Consider the following 25,137-nt stretch of genomic DNA (forward strand, 5'->3'; position numbering starts at 1 on the left):
TAATAGCTAATAAGGTTTATTTTAGCTTAACACATGGTGATAACACATAAAATGCGTAAAGATCTTCACATAACACAGTTTTAATTATTCAAGCATAAAACCCTTTGCTTTATACATGAAAAAATAGGGCAAAAACTTCAAGCATTTCCTACAATTCGTACTAGCTGTCTGTTGATTACAATTTAGTTCTGACACTGCAATGAAGGATGTTAACAAAAAGAAATTTTTCAGAACAGTACCGAAATAATTACAGGCCGATTTGAAATCGTAGTTGCTCCAGGTGGACTATATTTTATTTTAAAAGTTAAAAATGATTTCTTATCCTTACTTTTTATTTGATTAGAGAAGTAAGACTTTGTATATACTACTAAAATAAAGAGACAGAGAAATAGAGCAGAATTAGTGGACGGTGCCAGCTTCAGAGACAATTTTATACAATATTATAACTCTCCAGTCTGTCGCCGTACAACGTTTCGTATATTTCACACTACCACTGCAGAGGAAGCAGCTTGATCGCGCATGTGCAACTTCCAAACGAAGCCTCCATAAGAACACCATCGCAGAGCAGAAAACTTTATTACTGTTATGGAGGGGGCTGGCAACTTGCTCCAACAGTAGTGTTCTCATTCCTGAACACTCAGTGAGGAAATTATTACGTTAGCTGCAGAACTACCTTTCCCAAAGACCAACGATGGTGTGCCTCATCAACCTCGTCACAATTTCAGGCCAAGGTGGGCGAAGTGGGTGAAGCCGTGGACGCCGCCCTAGCAGCAGGCTACAGGCACATCGATACCGCCTATTCCTACCGCAACGAGAAGGAGATTGGAGACACCCTCAAGAAGTGGTTCGACTCTGGGAGGCTGAAGAGAGAAGACGTGTTCATCGTCACCAAGGTAGGAAGCTAACTAACGTTTGGAAGTATGAATTGAAAAACGCCTTCAGTCACAAATTTTCATACTTTATTAAATACACCATACATTGTAAGTTGTCTTAACACATGATTTAATTTTGCTCTGGAATGAAATGCCTGTTCCAGTCATGAAAAGGTTTCATGCTAGGTTATAAATTCAGTAAGTCAAATGCGGAAAAAATGAGCAGTGTAAACGAGCACATAATCCACGAAAAGTGTTTTCAACTTTTTGACACTATCATGCAATGGTTTCTCCATTCTGTTAATATATATCACTTCACTCAAGAGGCATATCTGCATACACATCTTTGTAAGCACTTCTGAGTTGATAATGTACGTGATGTGATCGAAGATGAATTTCTTAGAGATCGAATTATTACACAATTGACAAGTGCAGTGAATAATTTTAGAGTAGATCTTTAAAATTATTGAAATAACTGTGACTTGTAAAATCTGTCTGCTCATTTAAAACACATTCTGCTTTTCTTTTAGGTTTATTTGTCTGTCTAAATTGCCATTTGGTTTGTCTGTGTAGTCATTGTTTATGGCGATGCTTTTTATGGCATCTAGCTCATTCCTAAGGCTGTTCTCATCTAAATCAAGAGAGTGTATGTGTATCAGGGACTTAAAGGCAGAATGCTTCTGTATGTCGAGCTGGCATGATGAGTTCTCCAGCAACTAATGCGTATCATGTTCCACCTGGAACAACTGTCCAAATCAGTGATTCCGTATTTATTCATCCCCACACATTTTTACCTTTAACTTTTTTGTTGCTTACTGTTTGGTTTGAAGACCCATTTGATCGAGTTCTCCATATTGGACTATCCTCTGCAAGCCTCTTCATCTCTGCATCACTATCCATTTGATCCTTCTTACTGGGGGTCAAGCGTCAGTCTCATTATACGATCCTCTCTGCCCTCCATTATCGCTCGGATGATTACTTGATGCCTCAGGATATGTCCTGTCAACCGAACCTTTTTTCTACTCCGGTTTATCTGTAACTATCTTTCCTTCCGATATACCGATCGAATAACGCTCACTATTAGGTCGCAGCAGATCTCAACATCTCAAAATCTTCGTTCCTCATCTTGTCTGAGCTGTTAATCAACTACATTTAACTTCTCAGATTATGATTTTACTGTAGTACTTTCTGTGCTGTAGCTGTCCTAATGTCCCTCCCACGTCCGCCTTTGTCACTTATTTTGCTGTACAAACAACAGAATTCATCTAATAATTCTTGTGTCTCTTTTCTAGTTTAACGTCCTCAACATCACCTAATGTAACTGAAATACACTCCATTATCTTTCCGTTACCATTGTTGATAGTCATCCCATAACCTCTAACTAAAACACTGTCTGTCCCATTTAACTGCTCTTCGAAGTTCTTCGACATCTATGATAGAATTACAATGTTATTAGCAAACCTACAAGTTTTCTTTAAGACTAAAAATCAATTACTTTCCACTAACGTAAAATATTGTATGTAGTTTACTTCGCTGGTATAGTTCAGACTAGGTACAGATGTCTTACTGGAGGTATTTCTTTTTGACTACTACCAGTACTCTCATTATCATTATAATGCTTGTTATTGTATGAAAGATTTCTCCTGCATACGCTGTACTCCTTGGCATCTCGATAGTCTTCCACATAGTTGAGTATAGTCGCATAATAAACAAAATGCAGCAGTAGCCAGCTGAGTCACAAGCATCAACAGGGAAGTAACCGATTTTGTCACTTTTACGACTTCCTAACCCGGAGCGAATTTTATAATGTCATCTGAGTGTGCTTTGATAGTTTAGTTTCTTGAGTTTCTGCATGTTTATTTAATATTTAACAGCCACAGTACTCGCGTTTTCGTTTACGTCGAAAAATAAACAAATTTGGTGATATAATACAAGTTTATAATCAGAGGCGAATTATTTAGTTACCCCTGAGTGCTTCGGTAGTTAGGTTTTTGAATCTCTGCGTATTAGTCTAACTCATTAGACACAGTTCCTGCGTTTTCGTCAGGGTCTACAGTAGAGCTGCGGAGCACGTGCCGATAGTCCGTTTATGTGCGTAGTTTAGTATTCCACGGTCTTCGGTACGGACAGGAACTGCAACTGTTGTGTGCGGATGCGAGCTGAGTTGGCGACACTTCGCTCTCAGCTTCAGGCTGTGATGACTTCGGTTACACAGCTTGAGGCTGCAGTGGATGGGCACCACTGTTGTGGGCCGGCCGTAGGGATCCAACGGACGTCCAGCGTGTCAGAGTCCTCCGATCGGTTCTCACCGGTGGGCAGCCCAGTTACTGTTAGCACTGAGGTTGACCCGTTCTCGAGTGGGAGGTCGCCCTGGGGCGTAGCAAATGGAGAAAGACTTCTTAGGCGGCCGCACATAAGGCCTCCAACCGGTTTGTCTGACAAACAGATTCCTGGTGCTGTCTAGCGACAGTGTCAGGCACAAGCCACCTGCAGTCACCTGTCCTGTTTCAGAGGATACCACTCTGCCTGCAAGACCCGGACAATCGACTACTCATAGTTAGGAGCTCCAACGCTAAGCTCGTTATGGCGCCCCTTAGGACGAAAGAAAACCAATGTGCACTCCGTGTGCATACCAGGTCGAGTCATTCCAGATGTGGAATGGGTCCTCCAAGACGCCATGAAGAGCATATGGAGCAGCCAACTAAAGGTGGTTGCTCACGTCCGTACCAGTGATGTGTGTTACTTTGGATTAGAAGAGATTCTATCTGGTTTAGAGCGGGTAACAGAAGTGGTAAAGGTCGAGTCATTCCAGATGTGGAATGGGTCCTCCAAGACGCCATGAAGAGCATATGGAGCAGCCAACTAAAGGTGGTTGCTCACGTCGGTACCAATGATGTGTGTTACTTTGGATTAGAAGAGATTCTATCTGGTTTAGAGCGGGTAACAGAAGTGGTAAAGGCTGCCAATCTTGCTTGAAAGATGAAAGCAGAGCTGACTATTTGCAGCATAGCCTACAGGACAGATTGCGGACCTCTGGTGCAGAGCCGAGTGGAGGGTCTGAATAAGAGGCTCCGACTGTTCTGCGACTGTGTAGGCTGCAGATTCCTCAACTTGCACCAAAAGGTGGTTGGGTTTCTGGCTCCGTTGAATAAGTCAGGTGTCCACTATACGCAGGAGGGGGCTACACGTGTAGCAGGGGCTGTGTGGCGTGGACTGGGTGTTTTTTTAGGTTAGAGGGTGTCGGGAAATCCCAAGAAGGGATTCAGTCACAAAGGGTGCAGGTCGAACACAGGGAGAACGTAGACACAGGAACCATCGGTATAGCAGTTCTAATTGTCGTAGCTGTGTCGGGAAAGTACCAGAGCTCTAAGACCTAATAGAAAGCATTGATGCTCAAATCATTATTGGCACTGAAAGCTGGCTAAAGCCAGGGACAAGCTCAGCCGAAATTTTTGCGAAGAACCTAACGATGTTCCGAAAGGATAGGCTAAACACTGTTGGCGGTGACGTGTTTGTTGCTGTTAGTAGTAGTTTATCTTGTCGCGAAATTGAAGTAGATAGTTCCTGTGAGTTAGCATGAGCAGATGTCACTGGTGGCAACCGGAATAAAATAATAAATGGATCCTATTACCGACCTCCCAATTCACATACTACAGCTGCTGAAAGGTTCAAAGAAAACTTGCGTTTGATTTCAAACACGTACCCGACTCACACGATAATTGTTGGTTGTCACTTTAATTTACCCTCGATATGTTAGCGAAAATACATGTTTAATTCCGGGGGTACGCAAGAAACATCATCCGAAATTGTGCCAAACGCATTCTCTGAAAATTATTTCGAGCAGTTAGTTCATGAGCTCACATGAATAGTAAACTGTTGTGTAAACACAGTTGGCATCTTAGCAACAAATAATCCTGAGTTAATAACGAACATCAAAACAGATACAGGGATTAGTGAACACAGGGTTGTCGTAGCGAGATTGAATACTGTAACCCTCAAATTCTCAAAAAATAAACGAAAATTACACCTATTCAAAACAGCAGATAAAAATTGACTTGCCGCTTTCCTGAGAGAAACTCTGAACTCATTCCAAATTAATAATACAATTGTAGACGAGATGTAGTTGAAATCAAAGAGATAGTATCGGCAGCAATTGAGAGATTTATTCGAAACAAATTAACAAAAGATGAAGCTGATCCTCCTTGGTACACAAAACGGGTCGGAACACATGCAGAAACAACGAAACAATGCCAAATTTAAACAGACGCCAAATCCCCAAGATTGGCGATCTTTTACAGAAGCTCGAAATTTAGCGCGGATGTCGATGCGAGATGCTTACAACAGTTTCCACAACGAAACTTTGTCTCGAAACCTGACAGAAAATCGAAAGTATTCTGGTCGTATGTGAAGAAACATCGATATCTTCTCTGCGCGATACCAATGGAGATACTATCGAAACAATGCTGCCAAAGCAGAGTTACTAAAAACAGCCTTCCGAAATGTCTTCAGAAAAGAAGACGAAGTAAATATTCCAGAATTCAAATCAGCAACATGAGTAACGTAGAAGTAGATATCCTCGAAGTAGTGAAGCAACTTAAATCACTCAATAAAAATAAGTATTCTGGTCCAGACTGTATACCAGTTAGGTTCCTTTAAGAGTATGCTAATGCATTAGCTCCATACTTAACAATCATATACAACCGTTCGCTCGACGAAAGATTCGTACCCAAAGACTCGATAGTTGCACACGTCACACGAATATTCAAGAAAGGTAGTAGGAGCAATCCACTTACTTCAGGTCCATATCATTAACGTCGATATGCAGCAGGTTTCTGAAACATATATTGTGCTCGAACATTATAAATTACTTCGAAGAAAACGGTCTATTGACGCACAGTCAACATGGGTTTAGAAAACATCGTTCTTGTGAAATACAATTAGCTCTTTATTCGGATGAAGTGTTGAGTGTTATTGACAAGGGATTTCAGATTGATCCCGTATTTCTGGATTTCCGGAAGGATTTTGACACTGTATCACTCAAGCGGCTCGTAGTGAAATTGCGTGATTATGGGATATCGTCTAGTTATGTGGTTGGATTTGTGACTTCCTGTCGGAGAGGTTACAGTTCGTACTAATTGACGAAGTTATCGAGTAAAACAGAAGTGATTTCTGGCGGTCCCCAAAGTAGTGTTATAGGCCTTTTGCTGTTCCTTATCTGTACAGGGTGTATCATAATCAATGGCGTAAACGCATACAGTTGAAAGTATACTATACTAGAAGCATAAAAGTCTGAGTAAACACAGGGGCGAAAATGCATACCTTTAAGAGCTAGGAGCAATTTTTCATCTTCGATACTGTGAAACAAATCTCTTCTAATGAAAGCTCTTTGAATTTCACATTTTGGGACATAGTAGTATGGGCAAAAACAAGAAAAAAGTCCAGCAATGATTTGCTCTAAAATGCACACTTTAAAAGTTATGAGCAGTTGTTCATTAGAAGAGCCGTGTATCCAAGTAGCGAAGATGAGCACGTGTTCATAGCTCTTAAGGTCTGCATTTTAGAGCACATGTTTACTGGACAGTTTTTCTTGTTTTGTCCATACTACAACTTCCCAAAATATGGTTAGCAAAGAGCTTTCATTAGAAGAGATTTGCTTCATAGTATTGAAGATGAAAAATTGCTCGTACCTGTTAAAGGTATGCATTTTCGACCCTGTGTTTACTCAGACTTTTATGCTTCTAGTATCGCACACTTTTAACTGTATGCGTTTACGCCATTAATTATGGTACTCCCTTATAAACGATTTAGGAGACAATCTGAGCAGCCGTCTTAGGTTGTTTGCTGATGACGCTGTCGTTTTTCGAGTAATGAAGCTATCAGAAGATCAAAACAAACTGCAAAACGATTTAGAGATGATATATGTATGACACAAAAGTTTGGCAATTGACCCTAAATAACGAAATGTGTGAGGTCAACCACATTAGTGCTAAAAGGAACTCGTTAAACTTCGGTTACACGATAAATCAGTCAAATCTAAAGGCTGTAAATTCAATTAAATACCCAGGAATTACAATTACGAACAACTTAAATTGGAAGGAACACATAGAAAATGTTGTGGGGAAGGCTAAACAAAGACTGCGTTCTATTGCCAGAGCACTTGGAAAATGCAACAGATCGACTAAGGAGACTGCCTAAATTACGCTTGTCCGTCCACTTTTAGAATACTGATGCGCGGTGTGGGATCCTTACCAGATAGGACTGACGGAGTACATCGAAAAACTTCAAAGAAGGGCAGCACGTTTTGAATTATAGCGAAATATGGGAGAGAGTGTCACTGAAATGATACACGATTTGGGCTGGACATCATTAAAGGAAATACGTTTTTCTTCGCGACGAAATTCGAATCACCAACTTTCTCCTCCGCATGCGAAAATATTTGCTTTGTCGTCTTTCGTGTAGGCATTTCGAAAGGCTGTGTTCAATAACTCAGCTTTGGCAGCACTGATAGTATAGCGCAGAAACGGCATCTATGCTTCTTGCCGCTAACGTACTTCACATACGACCAGAATTACTTTGGATTTTCTGCCAGGTTTTGAGACAAAGTTTCGTTGTGGAAACTGTTGTAAGCACCTCGTCGTTCACCTTCTTCTCTTACGTCAATACGTCAAATCCTTGCGAAGTTCAAAACAGTACAAAAATTTATTAGTTGTCCTCTTTACCTAAAATAAATAATTATGGTGCTACTTAGCAAAAATATCTAATGGCGTAGTTGTTTACATAATATCACAAATTTCTCTGTTCTGACAGGCATCTTGTCTGGCTGTAGTGACACCCATGACACTACATTGTTGTGTGCTATGTTAAAGACTCGAAGCTGTCCATGTTTCTACCCTTCAACAATATTGCGCTTTTCTTATAAATTTTTGAAAGCACAAATATAATGTAGAAGTAAATATCAGAACTATTGTAGTGATCTACAGAAATAGCACTGACGTAAGATGACCGACATGTAGTATTCCAATAGTAATAAAAATAAAATCTAAAAGTCACCTTGAGGTGACAAAAGTCATCGGATATAGATATGCACAATTCTACAAGGAGACAATATCGCACACAGAAGTTAAAAAAGGTCCCACTGTTGGCGGGATTGTCATCTTCACTCAGGTGATTCATGTCAAAAGGTCTCCGACGTGATTATAGCCACTCGACAGGATTTAACAGACTTTGAAAGCGGAATTGTAATAGGAGCTAAACGCATAAGACATCTCATTTCGTAAATGGTTAGGAAATTCAATATTCCGAAATCGACAGTGTCCAGAGTGTGCCGGGAATGCCAAATTTCAGGCATTACCGCTCACCACTGACAACGTAGTGTCCGACGCATTCGCTTAACGACCGAGAGCAGCGGCGTCTGCGTAGACCTGCCAGTGTTAACGGTAAAGCAACACTGCGTGAAATGACCTCGGAAATGAATGTGGGACGCTTTACGAACGAATCCGTTACGATAACGGGGCGAAATCTGGCGTCAAAGGGCTATGGCAGCAGATGACCAGCGCGAATGTCTACTCTAACAGCACGAAATCGCTTGCAGCGCATCTCCTGTGCTCCTCACCATATTGGGTAGACTCTAGAAGGCTGAAAAATCGTGCTCTGGTCAGACGAGTTTCGATTTCAGTTGGTAAGAGCTGATGGTGGGGTTCGAGTGTGGCGCAGAGACCCCACAAAGCCCTGGAGCCGAGTTGTCCATAAGGCACTGAGCAAGCTGGTGATGACTCCACAGCGGTCTGGCTTGTATTTACAATGGAATTGACTGGACCCTCTGATCCAGCTGAACCGATCGTTGACTGGAAATGGTTGTCTTCGGCTACTCGGAGACGACTTGCAGCCATTCATGGACTTCATGTTTCCAAGCTACGATGGAATTTTTATGGATGATAATGCGCCGTGTCACCCGGCCACAATTGTTCGGGGTTTGAAGAAAACTCTGGACAATTCCAGAGAATAATTTGGCCCCCTCATCGAACATTTATGGGACATAATGTAAATGTCAGCTAGCGCACAAAATCCTGCACCGGCAACACTTTCGCTTCTATGGACGGTTACAGAGGTAGCGTGCGTGACACAGTATTTCTGGAAGGGACTTCCAAGGACTTTTTGAGCCCATGCCACGTCGAGTTCCTGCACCACGCCGGACAAAAAAAGGTCCGACACGCTGTTAGAAGGAATCCCATGACTTTTGTCCTCTCGGTGTGTGCCAACTTACAGAGAGCATAAAAGAATTTTATCCCGTTAAAAGAGTGGATCAGTAAGTGTTAGCTTGGACAGAGCTGAAATGAAACAGCACAAAGTATCGAAATCTTTTCTTAAGAATCATTTCGCAGCCAACCTATTCCGCAACATCCTTACAAGCTTTGCATACTGTTTCATACCATGCTGCATAGCCATTGAAACAAGTACACCTGCCTAATATCGTGAAGAACGCCCACAAGTACGCATAAGTGTAACAGCACGACGGGACATGGATTCGACAATGTCTTAAGTAGTGCTTGAGGGAACTGATACCATGAATCCTGCAGGGCTATCCGTAAATCCATAAGAGTACGATGGGGTGGAGATCTCTTCTGAACAGCAGATTGAAAGCATCCAAAAAATGCTCAATAATATTCATGTTGGGGAGTTTGGTAGCCAGCGGAAGTGTTTGAACTCAGAAGAGTGTTCCTGGAGATACTCTGTAGCAATTCTGGACGTGCGGGTGTCACAATTCCCTGCTGGAGTTGCCCAACTTCGTAGGAACGAACAATGGACATGAATGGATGCAGGAGATCAGACAGGATGCTTACATATGTGTCACCTGTCAGAGTCGTATCTAGAAGTATCAGGGACCCATATCACTCCAACTGCACACACCCCCACACCATTACAGAGCCTATACCAGCTTGAACAGCCACCAGCTGGCATGCAAGGGTCCATGGATTCATGGGCTGTCTTCACACCCGTACACGTCCATCTCTGCTACAAAATTTTGAAAACGACTCGTCCGACCAGGCAACATGCTTCCAGCCATCAACAGCCCCTTGTCCGTGTTGACTGACCTAGGTGAGGCTTCAAGCTTTGTGTCGTGCGATCATCAAAGGTACACGATTCGGCCTTCGGCTCCGAAAGCCCATATCGATGATGTTTTGTTGAATGGTTTGTACGCTGATACTTGTTCGTGGCCAAGCATTGAAATCTGCAGCAATTTGCTGAAGGGTTGCACTTCTGTCAAGTTGAACAATTCTCTTCAGTCGTCGTTGGCTCCGTTCTTGCAGGATCTTTATTCGGCCGCACCGATATGGGAGATTTGATGTTCACGGTACACTCGTGAAATCGTCGTACGGGAAAATCCCCCCTTCGTCGCAGCCTCGCAAAAGCTGTGTCCCATCGCTCGTGCACCGAATGTAACACATCTGTCAAACTCACTTAACTGCCATTGTAGCAGCAGCAAATGATCTAACAATTGCGCCAGACACTTATTGTTACATATAGTCGCTGCCGACCGCAGCGCCGTATTCTGCCTGTTAACGTAGCTATGTATTTATGTATTTGAATATGCATGCCTATACCAGTTTTTCTGGCGCTTCATTGTATATTACCTACATTAAAAATATACAACCTGTGTCTATTGCACTGTTCATTAGAGTATAGTGTAAAAGCTCTTATTTCAATTTGTTAAGAACGTTTCAAAATTTTTGTTAACAACATGAACGTGCATTGAAACATTGTGTGAAAACTTGAAGCGAGTAACTCGAGTTCTTATCAAGACATTTCATAACAACGCTAAACAACAACTTGTCTTCATATAGAACTATAGATTTAAGCTACTTGGCTACACCGAGAATGTCTGCTTCTAAGTTGTTCAGGTCAGCAGTTGTCCTTGACTCCAATTCTGGAAATTTTACTCAGTCTTCTTTGGTGAAGAAATTTAAGAAAACAGTGTTTGACATCTCTTCTTTAGCTGGCCGGAGAGGCCGTCCGGTTCTAGGCGCTACAGTCTGGAACCGAGCAAGCGCTTCGGTCGCAGGTTCGAATCCTGCCTCGGGCATGGATGTGTGTGATGTCCTTAGGTTAGTTAGGTTTAATTAGTTCTAACTTCTAGGCGACTGATGACCTCAGAAGTTAAGTCGCATAGTGCTCAGAGCCATTTGAACAATATATATATATAGCAGCTTGAACAGTACCCCATTTAGATGCAATGTCCATGGACTTAGAGGTTGTCTCCATACCCATACACGTCCATCTGCTCGATACAGTTTGAAACGAGACTCATCAGAGTCAGCAACACGCTTCCAGTCATCAACAGTCCAATGTCGGTGTTGGCGGGCCCAGACGAGCGTAAAGCTTTGTGCCGTGCAGTCAAGGCCTTCGGCTTCGAAATCCCATATCGATGATGTTTTCTTGAAGGGTTCACATGGTGTTGATGGCCCAGCATTGAAACGTGCAGCAGTTTCCGGAAGGGTTGCACTTCTGCCACGTCGAACGATTTTCTTCAGTCGTCGTCGGTCCCGTTCTTGCAGGATCTTTTTCCGGACGCAGCGATGTCCGAGATTTGACGTTTTACCGGATCCCTGATATTTATGTTAAACTCGTGAAATGGTCATACGGGGAAATCCCCACTTCATCACCGCCTCGGAGATGCTGTGTGCCATCGCTCGGTCGCCGTCTATAGCACCACGTTCAAACTCACTTAAATGTTGATAACGTGTCATTGTGGCAACAGTAACCGATCTAAGAAATGCTGCAGACACTTGTTGTCTTTTGCAGGCGTTGCCGAGTGTCGCGCCGTCTTCTGCCTGTTTACATATCTATGCATCTGAAAACACATTCCTATATCAGTTTCTTTGGTGCTTCAGAGTAGAAGTTAATCCCTTTGTAACTGATCTTGTTTAGCGGGGATACTGAGATGGTAATCCTTATTTTTTCAGCTGCCATTGATCGGTATGCGGCATTCTGGGGTGGAGAAGTACCTCAAGAAGTCCCTGTCCGGCCTCCAGTTGGACTACGTGGACTTGTACCTGGTGCACAACCCCATCGGCTTCCAGGACGTGGATGATGGAGGCTACCCCAAGGACAAAGACGGGCAGGTGCTGCTAGACATGACCACAGACCACATCAGCATATGGAAGGTACTGTGCTTATTGCAAATAAGGGCACCATATGTAGTCACGCACACGCCGGCCCCGGATCGAATTCGCCCGGTGGATTAACGACGAGGGCCGGAGTGCCGATCAGCCTGGCACGTCAATCACGTCATCAACACAGATTTTCTGTGAACGTTTGGGCAGGCATTGTTGGTGATGTCTTGATTGGGCCCCATGTTCTTCCACCTACGCTCAATGGAGCACTTTATAATGATTTCATATGGGATACTCTGCGGGCGCTAAAGACTACACTGTCGAGCGCCCATAACACCATATCCATCCATCGGGATACTCTACCTGTGCTGCTAGAACATGTGCCTTTTCAAGTAAGACAACATGTGGTTCGGCGGTTTTCCACATGCCGCTAGGTGAATACCGGACTGGTCCCCTCGTTCCGCCCCAGTTGCATGTGTCGCAGACATTTGAAACACGTCCGCACTATTTCACGCTGTACACTAGATGCAGAGAGTTGGGGTTCACTGACTCCGTCCTGGGGGGTACACGGTGGCGGCAGGAAGGGCATCCGGCCATCCCTAACACAAACACTGCCAAATCCGTTGTAACCAAGCCGACCCTGTGGTCGCTGCGGGACTATTGCGTAAGCCAGGGGTCTCCAAACTTTTTAGTCCGCGAGCCACATTGACTCCTCCACGAAGTCATAAGGGCAAAGATCTACGTAGTGGGATTAAAGCACCGTAGCACTCCACGATCACCATAATGTAAGGCTAAAGGAAAGATGAAATCGCAAAAATCTAAGGTTGTGGGAATAGCTACCACTGAAACGAACTACGATTTTTATTTAATTACATAATTTTGATTGGTTGACGTACTTGACCGAAATTCTGGCGTATTTCATTCTGGCGAATTTCACCGACAAAAAAAGTATGCCACTGCACATTCTTCACGAAAGCGTCCTGCAAAGTTAACGAAATCTCAAAATCATTGTTAGCAACAATATTACTGCAAGACGCAACACAGGTAGAGTTTGTCAACGCATTGGTACTTCAAGCGGCGCAACAATAAGTTTAGTTATGTAGTCTTGTAGCGAGTAGCAGAGCCAATGTCGCGGTTTATTGGTCGCGATAGACCTCGAAACTCAATTGTTGGCAGTGTAGGTATCATCTCAAATATTTGGCGGGCCGGATACCGGGGATGTCCGGCCAGCTAACGCGGGCAGAACTGAGTTCAAGGACAAGCTGTGCATTCTACACGCACGCACATTCTTCCTAGTTCAAATGTTCAAATGTGTGTGAGTTCTTAAGTGACCAAACTGCACAGGTCATCGGTCCCTAGACTTACACACTACTTAAACTAACCTAAACTAACCTATGCTACGAACAACACACACACCCATGTCCGATGGAGGACTCGAACGTCCGGCGGGAGAGGCCGCTCAATCAGTGACATGGCGCCTCTAACCGCGGTTCTTCCTAGTCAGCTGAGTGTCTTTTGGAAATGAGTGTCTCTTCTCCGACTTCGGTCAGTTGTGAGGTAAAGAGTATTACTTGGTTTCTTCTTCGAAACTGCGTTTCTTCCTCCAATGGAAACACACCCTTTCACATTTTGAACGAAATCAGTGGGAGTGGGTGAGGAGTCGTACTAATGCGTTAAAATGGCATCGTGAGTTTAAACCTGGTAACCGAATCTTCATGATGAACGTACGAGAGGGTTTCATTCAAACATGACTGATGAGACGGTGAACAAGACTGAAGAAATGATCCTCAGGGACCATCGATTGGACTAGATGAAAATAATGTTTCCAGATTTCATCTCATGGAATTATTATTGAATCGTTTGGTTTCCAATAACTGTTTGCGAGGTGGGTATCAAAAGAACAAAGTACAAAGTCAAAAGAACAGTTTCTTCACCAGAATTTCCTGAACATTTTCAACTGCAGAATGAACCACTGATTGACTCTGCTGTGACTGTAACAAAACGTGGGTGGCTGCTGCACCCGGACAATGAAAAACGATCAGTACAGTGGCGACATCTCTCCACAACAACAGTGAAAAATTCAGAACAGTCGTTTCGGCCCAAAAACTCATGGCCTCTATCTTTGAGATAGTAAATGGAGTCTCCTTACTCAGTATTGGCCCCAAGGGAAACAGTTCATGCTGTGCAGTGGTATGAAACCACCAATGGCAATATACAGAACAAGGAGTGGAATCTGAACGGATCGATGGCACTTGTTGCATGACAATGCACGCCTCCACGCATCCAAAGCCACAAAACACATCTTGCATTTATTCAGTAGTCATATCATCGACCACTCTGATCGCAGGCCTCATTCGGTCCTTCAGAGTTTCATCTTTGCACCTCTCTGAAGTCGTCTACAAGTGGACAAAGCTTTTCTGTCGACGATAAGATCCAGAATCCTGTCAAAAAATGACCGAATGAGAATAAGGGTGTCTTTTCTTGCTAAGGTATCAGAAAACTAACCCCTTGGCTAACCAAGTGTACTGAGAACGAAGACGACAACTCGGACAATAGTGTTTGTTGTACCGCGGCGAGTCTGTAAATTTTCCATAGATATATTCCCTTTCCGATTTTAAAACAACTGGGTAATGAATTGCAAAGATATGAATGGTTCAATGGTGTCCACTGCAGATACTGGTCATATCTGCGCCAGAGCTAATACTTCATTTGTAGTGTCATAGTTTCCATAATGATATATAATGAACGATGTTCTAATTGACGCCGGCCTGTGTGACCGAGCGGTTCTAGGAGCTACAGACTGGAATCGCGCAACCGCTACGGTCGCAGGTTCGAACACTGCCTCGGGCATGGATGTGTGTGGTGTCCTTGGGTTAGTTAGGTTTAAGTAGTTCTAAGTTCTTGGGGACTGATGACCTCAGAAGTTAAGTCCCACAGTGCTCAGAGCCATTTGAAACATTTTTTTTGTCTAATTGGCTGAAATCTGGGGGCTGGGTTGGACAACCTGCATATAGTGAGTTTTCTGCACTCTAAAAAAGCTAAATCTGTGTCATTGTGACCTAAAGATTTTCAGTGGTTAATCTGCTTTAAAAAACGATAAGAGTCTACATGTTAAAAAGAGTGTTAGAATAGGCAATTCACTTGGTGATTGGACAGCAACGTAGACACAGCCGAAAGAATTATTCGTGATGTTCGTCATGTCAAAATTGACAATACTGTGCACGGGTTTCACACTAGCCACCAAACTCTTAAGCTATCAGAAAGTTTTTTGTCGTTGTGTACCACTTCAGCTGATAGACAAACGCAAACAGGAGCATTTGGAAGTATCGAAATCACATTTGAGGTGTTTTCAAGATAAAAGAGAAGACTTTCTCAGTCACATAGTAAATGTTGACGAGATGCGATCCATTAACACGAACCACAGAGAAATTGGCAGAGTATATAGCGGGAATTAGTGAAGTTCGGTGGCAGGAGTGACAAGACTTCTGGTCAGGTTACTACAGGGTTATAAACACAAAATCACATAGGGCTAATGCAGGAGTAGGTTTAATAATGAATAAAAAATAGGAGTGCGGGCAAGCTACTACAAACAGCATAGTGAACGCATTATTGTGGCCAAGATAGACACGAAGTCCACGCCTACTACAGTAGTACAAGTTTATATGCCAACTAGCTCTGCAAATGATGAACAAATTGATGAAATGTATGATGAGATAAAAGAAATTATTCATGTAGTGAACGGAGACGAAAATTTAATAGTCATGGGTGACTGGAATTCTAGAGTAGGAAAAGGAAGAGAAGGAAACATAGTAAGTGAATATGGATTGGAGGGTAAGAAATGAAAGAGGAAGCCGTCTGGTAGAATTTTGCACAAGGCATAAATTAATCATAGGTAACACTTGGTTCAAGAATGATAAAAGAAGGCTGGATACATGGAAGAATCCTGGAGATACTAACAGATTTCATGTAGATTATATAATGGTAAGACATAGATTTAGGAACCAGGTTTTAAATTGTAAGACATTTGCAGGGGCCGATGTGGAGTCTGGCCACAATCTATTGGTTATGAACTGTAGATTAAAACTGAAGAAACTGCAAAAAGGTGGGAATTTAAGGAGATGGGACCTGGATAAACTGAAAGAACCAGAGGTTCTACAAAGTTTCAGGGAGAGCATAAGGGAACAACTGACAGGAAGGGGGGAAATAAAATACAGTAGAAGAAGAATGGGTAGCTTTGGGGGATTAAATAGTGAAGGCAGCAGAGGATCAAATAGGTGAAAAGACGAGGGCTAGTAGAAATCCTTGGGTAACAGAGGAAATATTGAATTTAATTTAATACAGGAGAAAATACAAAAATGCAGTAAATGAAGCAGGCAAAAAGCAATACAAACGTCTCAAAAATGAGATCGACAGAAAGTGCAAAATGGCTAAGCAGGGATGGCTAGAGGACAAATGTAAGGATGTAAATGCTTAACTCACTAGGGGTAAGATAGATACTGTCTACAAGAAAATCAAAGAGACCTTTGGAGAAAAGAGAACCACTTGTATCAATATCAAGAGCTCAGATGAAAACCCAGTTCTAAGAAAAGAAGGGAAAGCAGAAAGGTGGAAGGAGTATATAGAGGGTCTATACAAGGGCGATGTACTTGAGGACAATATTATGGAAGTGGAAGAGGATGTAGATGAAGATGAAATGGAAGATATGATACTGCGTGAAGAGTTTGACAGAGCACCTGAGACGAAACAAGGCCCCTTGAGTAGACAATATTCCATTAGAACTACTGACAGCCTTGGGAGAGCCAGTCCTGACAAAACTCTATCTTTTGGTTAGCAAGATGTATGAGACAGGCGAAATACCCTCAGACTCCAAGAAGAATATAACAAATCCAATCCCAAAGAAAGCAGGTGTTGACAGACGTGAAAATTAGCAAACCATCAGTTTAATAAGTCACAGCTGCAAAATACTAATGCGAATTCTTTACAGACGAATGGAAAAACTAGTAGAAGCCGACCTCGTGGAAGATCAGTTTGGATCCCGTAGAAATATCGGAACACGTGAGGCAATACTGACCCAACGACTTATCTTAGAAGCTAGATTAAGGAAAGGCAAACCTACGTTTCTAGCATTTGTAAGACTTAGAGAAAGCTTTTGACAATGTTGACTGGGGTACTCTCTTTCAAATTCTGAAGGTGGCAGGGGTAAAATACACGGAGCGAGAGGCTATTTACAATTTGTACAGAAACCAGATGGCGGTTATAAGAGTCGAGGGACGTGAAAGGGAAGCAGTGGTTGGGAAGGGAGTGAGACAGGGTTGTAGCCTATCCTCGATGTTATTCAATCTGTATATTGAACAAGAAGTAAAGGAAACAAAAGGAAAATTCGGAGTAGGTATTAAAATCCATGGAAAAGAAATAAAAACTTTGAGGTTCGCCGATGACATTGTAATTCTTTCAGAGACAGCGAAGGACTTGGAAGAGCAGTTGAACGGAATGGATAGTGTCTTGAAAGGAGGATATAAGATGAACATCAACAAAAGCAAAACGAGGATAATGGAATGTAGTCGAATTATGTCGGGTGACGCTGAGGGTATTAGATTAGGAAATGAAACACTTTAGTAGTAAAGGAGTTTTGCTATTTGGGGAGCAAAATAACTGATGAAGTAGAGAGGATATAAAATGTAGACTGGCAATGGCAAGGAAAGCATTTCTGAAGAAGAGAAATTTGTTAACATCGAGTATAGATTTAAGTGTCAGGAAGTCGTTTCTGAAAGTATTTGTATGGAGTGTAGCGATGTATGGAAGTGAAACATGGACGATAAATAGTTTGGACAAGAAGAGAATAGAAGCTTTCGAAATGTGGTGCTACAGAAGAATGCTGAAGATTAGGTGGGTAGATCACATAAGTAATGACGAAGTATTGAATAGGATTGGGGAGAAGAGAAGTTTGTGGCACTACTTGACTAGAAGAAGCGATCGGTTGGTAGGACATGTTCTGAGGCATCAAGGGATCACCAGTTTAGTATTGGAGGGCAGCGTGGAGGGTAAAAGTCGTAGAGGGAGACCAAGAGATGAATACACTAAGCAGTTTCAGAAAGATGTAGGTTGCACTAGGTACTGGGAGATCAAGAAGCTTGCACAGGATAGAGTAGCATGGAGAGCTGCATCAAACCAGTCTCAGGACTGAAGACCACAGCATCAATAGTGAGAACATCGTCTATAGAAAGCCAAAAAATTTGCATGAAATCAGACGATCACAGTATTTTTGAATATGAAAGGCCCGAAGTTGATTTACTACTCTCTAATGAAGAAGCAATGAACGGTGACAATAACTGTGAACTATTGTGGAATCTCTAATTGCAAGTGCGAGTGATGAGCTCGTAGAAGGCAGCCTCGAAATGTGTGATTTTGCTTCACGGCTGTGACCGCCTTCATATTAATGATAAGACAATCTACTGCACTCTAAATTTTAATTTTGATCTGCTGGAGCACCCATTGTACAGTCCTTTTGCAGCTCCAAGTGATGTTCACCTTTTAACCCTGACAAAGAAGGACGAGGATGAGTCCAACTTTTGTTAGAGAATAACACTGTTGAGGCGGTGCAGGAGTGGTTGTGGACGAGGGCACAGAGCTTCTTGAAGGACGGAATTAGGATACTTGTCGAGAAATGGCAAGTGTATAGAGGGTGAAGAGCATTGTGTAGATTAATGATGTTATTGGCAGTGTTGTTTTACCTGCTGAACAGTGATTTATTTTCAAGGAATATTCTTAAGGATTTATTTTACTTACTAGCAATTCATCAAGAACATTAACACATTTAGTAACACTATTTGAGCATGGAAGTAGCTGCCAGGAAGTAAATGATGAAATCATAAAGAAATTCCTTTCAACAAATGGGAATTTTATTTACTTTAGTAATGTATAAAAGCATTTTTTAAAAGAAACATTTAAAATTATAATCAGAAAGCACCTTCTAAATATCAAAGTTACTATTTATTCAGAGGCAGAAAGAAACAAGTTTTGACTGTATGAGCTTTTGGTCAGAGAACCTTGCCGCTCCCTTTTGACACGCCGGTAGTTAAGACCGCTCGCAACAGCCCCTGAAAGATTACACTGGTGCAAATCTGCAACACACCAGATAACTTTAAACAAAGAGTTTTAACAATTTACACAAGCACACAAAATATGCAACCCCCGTAGGATGGATGGAAATGGTACAAAACACTAATAATTGAAATATTAACCTTGCCACCGAAGGTGTACCTTGATTTTAACTTCTAAGAAAAGTCTTACGGCGAAAGGGTGGCAACTTTATGTACTACAATAATCGTTTAAATGCTTGTGTGAAATCTTATGGGGCTTAACTGTTAAGGTCATCAGTCCCTAAGCTGATACACTATTTAACCCAAATTATCCTAACGACAAACGCACACAAACCCATGCCCGAGGGAGGTCTCTAACCTCCGCCGAGACCAACCGCACAGTTCATGAGTGCAGCGCCTTACACCGCTCGCCTAATCACGCGCGGCGATCATTTAAATAAAAGCCCACGAAATATCTTATATAAAATTCTACAAGGTTGGCCAAACAATAGTTAAGATGCTCTTTAGTACACAGATACCACCTCTCAAGATCATAGGCAATAATATCAAAGTTTCCAAAGGTCAAAACATATTTCAGGTATTAGACCGTTACACTCCAAGCAATAAATTCTTTAACACACCAAATCCGACAAACATGGCAGAGGCAGCTACTAACGTACGGGAGGTTGATAGGGATATTACCGAAAAACCCGAACCGCAGGTTGCTCTAACCTGCCCCTACTCTGCAAGGGAAAAACGGAGCACCCAATTTATAAAGAACCACGTTCCCGCAGGTGGGCAAACGGAGAAGAATGGTGGGAAGACCCCAAAGCAAAACGGCTCTTGACCTCACCAATAAAACAAGTAGAATTTAACAAGAGTAAATCAAACAAGATATCACCAGTCACTTAACTTCTAATAAACTGCGATTTCTCGAGAAGACCTGGCGCAGCACCCCCAAATCGCTCTCCCGAACCGTCCGCTGCCAGTCGCTTCAACGGACGCAGGAAGGAGAGCCGATCTCCCGTCTCACGGCGTCGCAGCTCGCACCGGCCAGACCGATGTCGTGGGTTGACTCCTGTTGCTCTCGTGTCGACCGCGAAGCCACTACTTCTCGCTATACGCCGCGGCCCACTGGACTCACGTGGCGACCTCACATGTGCCGAAGATCAAGACGGACAAGTCATCTTGTGTCTCATGCGACCGACCAACCGATCGATCCAACAACCAATGACCATTGCCTGATCAAACTCGAGCAGACTGGCGGGTTAACGCGCAGACTCAGATGCAGGCGACTGCTTCACACTATGCGCTGTGACGCGCTCTTCAAAACAGCAATTTTTACCACAGCTCACCTACAAGGAGTTCCTTTCAGAGAACTGCGTTTGTCTGTTGCTGTGGCCAAGTACTGTGTAGTGCAGGCGAAGTTGTAATGACTTAATACCATAGATTTCCTCTCTGTGGGCACCGAATTCCAGTCCATTCTTGACGTCTCAGTAGTGTGCAGCAGTATTGTTTGTGTAAGAGAGTGGTCGACTTACCGGTGGGTTCGCTTTGTGCAGGCGATGGAGGCCCAGGTGGACGCGGGACGCGCGCGCTCCATAGGGCTGTCCAACTTCAACGCGCGCCAGATCAAGCGGGTGTGGCAGTCTGCGCGCATCAAACCCGCCAACCTGCAGGTGGAGATGCACGCCTACCTCCAGCAGCGCGAGCTGAGGGCCTTCTGCCGGGCGCTGGACATCACCGTCTGCGCTTGGGGTCCGCTGGGCACCCCTGGGATCTACACCTTCGTCGAGAAGCAGGGCGGCGATGTTAGCAAGTACGTACTTCCTAATCTCTCGTTAACTGTGAACTTACACAGAGAGCAGGTAAACGTCATGTGAAGGTACAAGGGCACGAGTCGCTCATGGGCTTGTAGACCCTATGCAGAACACCTGATCGGAATTAGGCCCAGATGTCCAACATTTAAACAGGCAGTGGCCTGAGTCACACGTAGACTATCGATAGCGGAGGCTCTGAGATGCAGGTTCATCAAACACTTGTGCCCATCCAGTGTGGCAAGTTTGCATGTTTCGAAACATTGTCTCTACAATACTGGACATCCACCAGTGACGCTATTAACCTCAGAAACACGAATTCTCGTGTGATCTTGGCTGGACTATGACCCGAGCGTCATCATGTGACGTCTGCAGTATTCAGTGTGTAACTCTGGTATCATGTCCATGCTAATGACATATGCTGTATCAAACCGTAGTACTTGGAGCCTTTTCATGGCAGCTTTCAAATTGGAGACCCCTTCCTGTGACTTTTGGCGTCTCAGTGAAATGGTCACGACGTTGCTATGAGAACTCATTGTGAAGCTATTAATACATAAAGGCCGATTACATGCTTAAACCATATCATTCTACAAGGCTGAGTCAAATAAAAATCTTAAATTTGTAATAACAGATCGTAATATCCCGCCGTTACCCTTGAAGTTGGTAAGTGTGCTACAAACAGCATGCAGAATGGCCTGTAGGTGGCAGCATAGTGCAGATACACACACACAGTCGCAGTATCAGTATAAAGATGACTGCCCCACTTGCGACTTGCACCAGAGAAGAACAGCATTCCGTTATTCGGTTTTTGTGTAGTGAAGGTGTGAAACCTATTGAAATTCATCGACGAATGAAGGTTCAGTACGGTGAGGCTTGTTTGTCACAACAGCAAGTCTACAGATGGAGTAGGAATTCGCAAATGGTGTGACTTCAGTGGAAGATGCTCCTCGTCCAGGTCGGGCACAACGAGTTGTGACTCCACAGAACATTGCAGCAGCTGAAGCCATAGTGAAGGAAAACCGCCGAGCGACACTGAATGACACTGCAGCATGTTTACAGATTAGGCATGGGTCAGCACACTACATTGTGTATGATGTGCTCCAATTTCACAAAGTGTCTGCAAGATGGGTGCCAGGGCAGGTGACGCCTGAAATGAGTGAATGACGTTTTGATGCTTGTGAAGAACTTCTTCGGCGCTTTGGACGAGAAGGTGATGGCTTCCTTGCAAGAATTGTTACTGGGGATGAAACCTGGGTTCACTTCCACCAACCGGAAACGAAGAGGGCGATCAAGGACTGGCGCCATTCCTCATCCCCAAAACCAAAGAAGTTTCGAACAGAACCATCAGCAGGGAATGTTATGCTCTCTTTTAGGTCGAAAAAAAGCGTCATTTTGGAGCATTACATGTCTAGAGAGACCACTGTCACCAGTGCATCATACACAGGTCTCCTAAAAAATCATCTGCGGCCTACAATCAAATCAGAGCGACGTGGATTGCTGTCAGCAGGTGTCCTTTTGCAACATGACAGTGCAAGGCCCCACACTGCCCGTACAACAGTTGCAACAATCACAGACTTGCATTTTGTGTGTCTTCCTCATCCACCATACTCATCAAACCTTGTCCCAAGTGATTTCCAAAGGTTTGGGCCACTCAAAGACGTAATGGGAGGAAAGAACTTCCGTTCTGATGAAGAGGTACGCCACACAGTGCATGAGTTGTTGCACTTTGTAAGCGCTGGAGAACTTGCATTGAGTGTGGGGGAGATTATGTTGAAAAGTAATACAGCTTTGTAAGTAATATTTTTAAAAAAATTTAAGGCTTTCAATTGACACACCCTTTTTCTTGGGTGTGCAGCACCTATCATAAACACTCACCTGTGAATGGAATGAGATGGACCTGTCGTTGGTAGGAGGGTTAGTACAGCCCTCTATGTATCCCCAATAGGCTCAACTTAAAGATAACTGCCCATGATATTCCAGTGTCTGTATGAAAAATATTCTTTACTGTGTACTGCTTGGCTAGTGTAAGAATTCGTGGACTGTTTCTCTGCAAAAAACATCTCAGCTGCCAATCAACTGTTCAGAGCTCTGTGAACTAATAAATGAACAGCTTTCTCGCAAATCAAAGAAGCGTCATAAGAATAATAGCACAAAAATACACTTTAGTTCACTGAAATGTGAATTTTAGTACAGAAAACAAGATATGGACCATGCCATTTCAAATGAAGATGTTACATTCGATCTGACAAAATAATTGAAATTGGTCGCTACAGATGAACTACTGGAAATGCAAGTCACTACATAAATAGTTTCATGTATGTTTCGCCGAAGATAATAAGATCCCATCTCTATAATAACAGAGTCACATCTGTTATCGGCTTGAAATCTGAGGACTTGCGCAAAAACTGGCATATTGTCTCTCCATAGTCAATTTTCTACAACCAACTTCTACATTTCATACTTCATGGTAGATTAATACTGTGTGTCGGACTGGTTGTTGAACATGGCCTCTTGCCTTTCACTGGGGCAAACTCCACCAACTGTGTTAATGCCCTCACTGCTCTCCTACCTTCCAAACTTGACAGACGTCCTCCTGCATACCTGAGGCTACTGCCACACCTATGAGGGCATATCAGGAGACATCCATGCGGCAGGCGAGGTCTCAGGACCTGGATCAGCACACAGTTTTACTCTGCCAGGAGCTGTAAATAAGCACATACTACTACAGAGTGAAAATCCATTTTGCAAACAACCCTGTAGAGTAGGGACAGCCGAGAATTCATCAAGTAAACAGTGCTCTTGCTCGTGTACAGTAGCCCTCCTACGTGGATGCACTCTTCCCCCACCACCATACCACGCCATACTATCAGAGCGTGACGAGGGAGAAAACTGGGGAACTACGGAAGTGCTGCATTTAAACGGTGACGCAGTCGCGCTGCTTACGACTTGATTTCATATTTCTCAACAACATACAGAGACTTGATAAAAGTCATAGAATAGCGATATGCACATAAACAGATGGCGGTAGTATCGCGTACAGGTATAAAAGGGCAGTGCATTAGCGGAGCTGCCGTTTGTACTCAGGTGATTCATGTGAAAAGCTTTCCGACGCGATTATGGTCGCACCACGGGTATTAATAGACTTGAAAGCGGAATTGTAGTTGGAGCTAGACGCATGGGACATTCCATTTCCGAAATCCTTAGTAAATTCAATATTCCGAGATCCACAGTGTCAATAGTGTGCCGAGAATACCAAATTTCAGATATTATTTCTCACTACTGACAGCACTGTGGCTGACGGCCTTCACTTAACGACCGAGAGCAGCGACGTTTGCTCTGCGTTGTCAGTGCTAACAGACAAGCAACGCTTCGTGAAATAATGCAGAAATGTGGGATATACGACGAACATATTCCTTAGAGCATTGCGGCCAAATTTGGTGTAAATGGGCTACGGCAACGGACAACCGACGCGAGTGTCTTTGCTAACAGTACGACATCGCCTGAAGTGTCTCTCCTGAATCTATGTCCATGTCAGTTGGACACTAGGCGACTGGAAACTCGTGGCCCGGTCAGGTGAGTCCCGATTTCAGTTGGTAAGACCTGTTGGTAGGACTCTAGTGTGGCATAGGCATCTGAAGCCATGGACCCAAGTTGTCAACAAAGCACAGTGCAAGCTGGTGGTGGCTCCATAATGGTTTGGCCTGTGTTTACAAGGAATGGACTGACTCCTCTGGTCCACCAGAACCGATCGTTGACTGGAGATGCTTATGTCACCAGGCCACAAATGTTCGCAATTGGACTGGAGAACATTTACACAGTTCGAGCGACTGGTTTGGAAACTAAGATCGCTCAACATGAGGGGGACATAATCGAGAGATCAATTCACACAGAAAATATTGCACCGGCGACACTTGCGCAGTTGTGGATGGCTATAAGGGCGGCATGGCTCAACATTTCAGCAGCGGACTTCCAACGACTTTTTGAGTCCATGACACGTCGAGTTACTGCGCGACACCGGGCAAAAGTAGGTACGACATGACTCAGTGTCGATCACAAACGAAACAAATTTTCAATATTATTTAATTATTGTGGGTGTACGGAAGGCACAATACAATTTTTAGCTGGTACAAGCTATCGACATCTACGGGCGAATCTTAATCTACACGTTAATTCTGCAATTTCAATAAGTGCCTGGCAGAGGGTTCATCGAACGATTTTCAAGCTATATCTCTACCATTCAGGTCTCATATAGTGCACA

The 25,137-nt window shown here is 43.4% G+C and overlaps 1 protein-coding gene across 1 annotated transcript in view; it reads left to right on the forward strand.

Annotated features, from left to right (window-relative positions):
- LOC126291893 (1,5-anhydro-D-fructose reductase-like) overlaps window positions 1-25,137 on the forward strand; it is a 52,866-nt gene that overhangs the window by 11,960 nt on the left and 15,769 nt on the right. The window contains exons 2-4 of the mRNA XM_049985622.1: window positions 726-893; window positions 11,834-12,034; window positions 20,625-20,881. Coding sequence (XP_049841579.1) covers window positions 726-893; window positions 11,834-12,034; window positions 20,625-20,881 — 626 coding nt within the window. The remainder of the gene's footprint in view (window positions 1-725; window positions 894-11,833; window positions 12,035-20,624; window positions 20,882-25,137) is intronic.

This window comes from Schistocerca gregaria, chromosome 9 (assembly GCF_023897955.1).
Source record: "Schistocerca gregaria isolate iqSchGreg1 chromosome 9, iqSchGreg1.2, whole genome shotgun sequence".
In the NCBI taxonomy this organism is placed as follows: domain Eukaryota; kingdom Metazoa; phylum Arthropoda; class Insecta; order Orthoptera; family Acrididae; genus Schistocerca; species Schistocerca gregaria.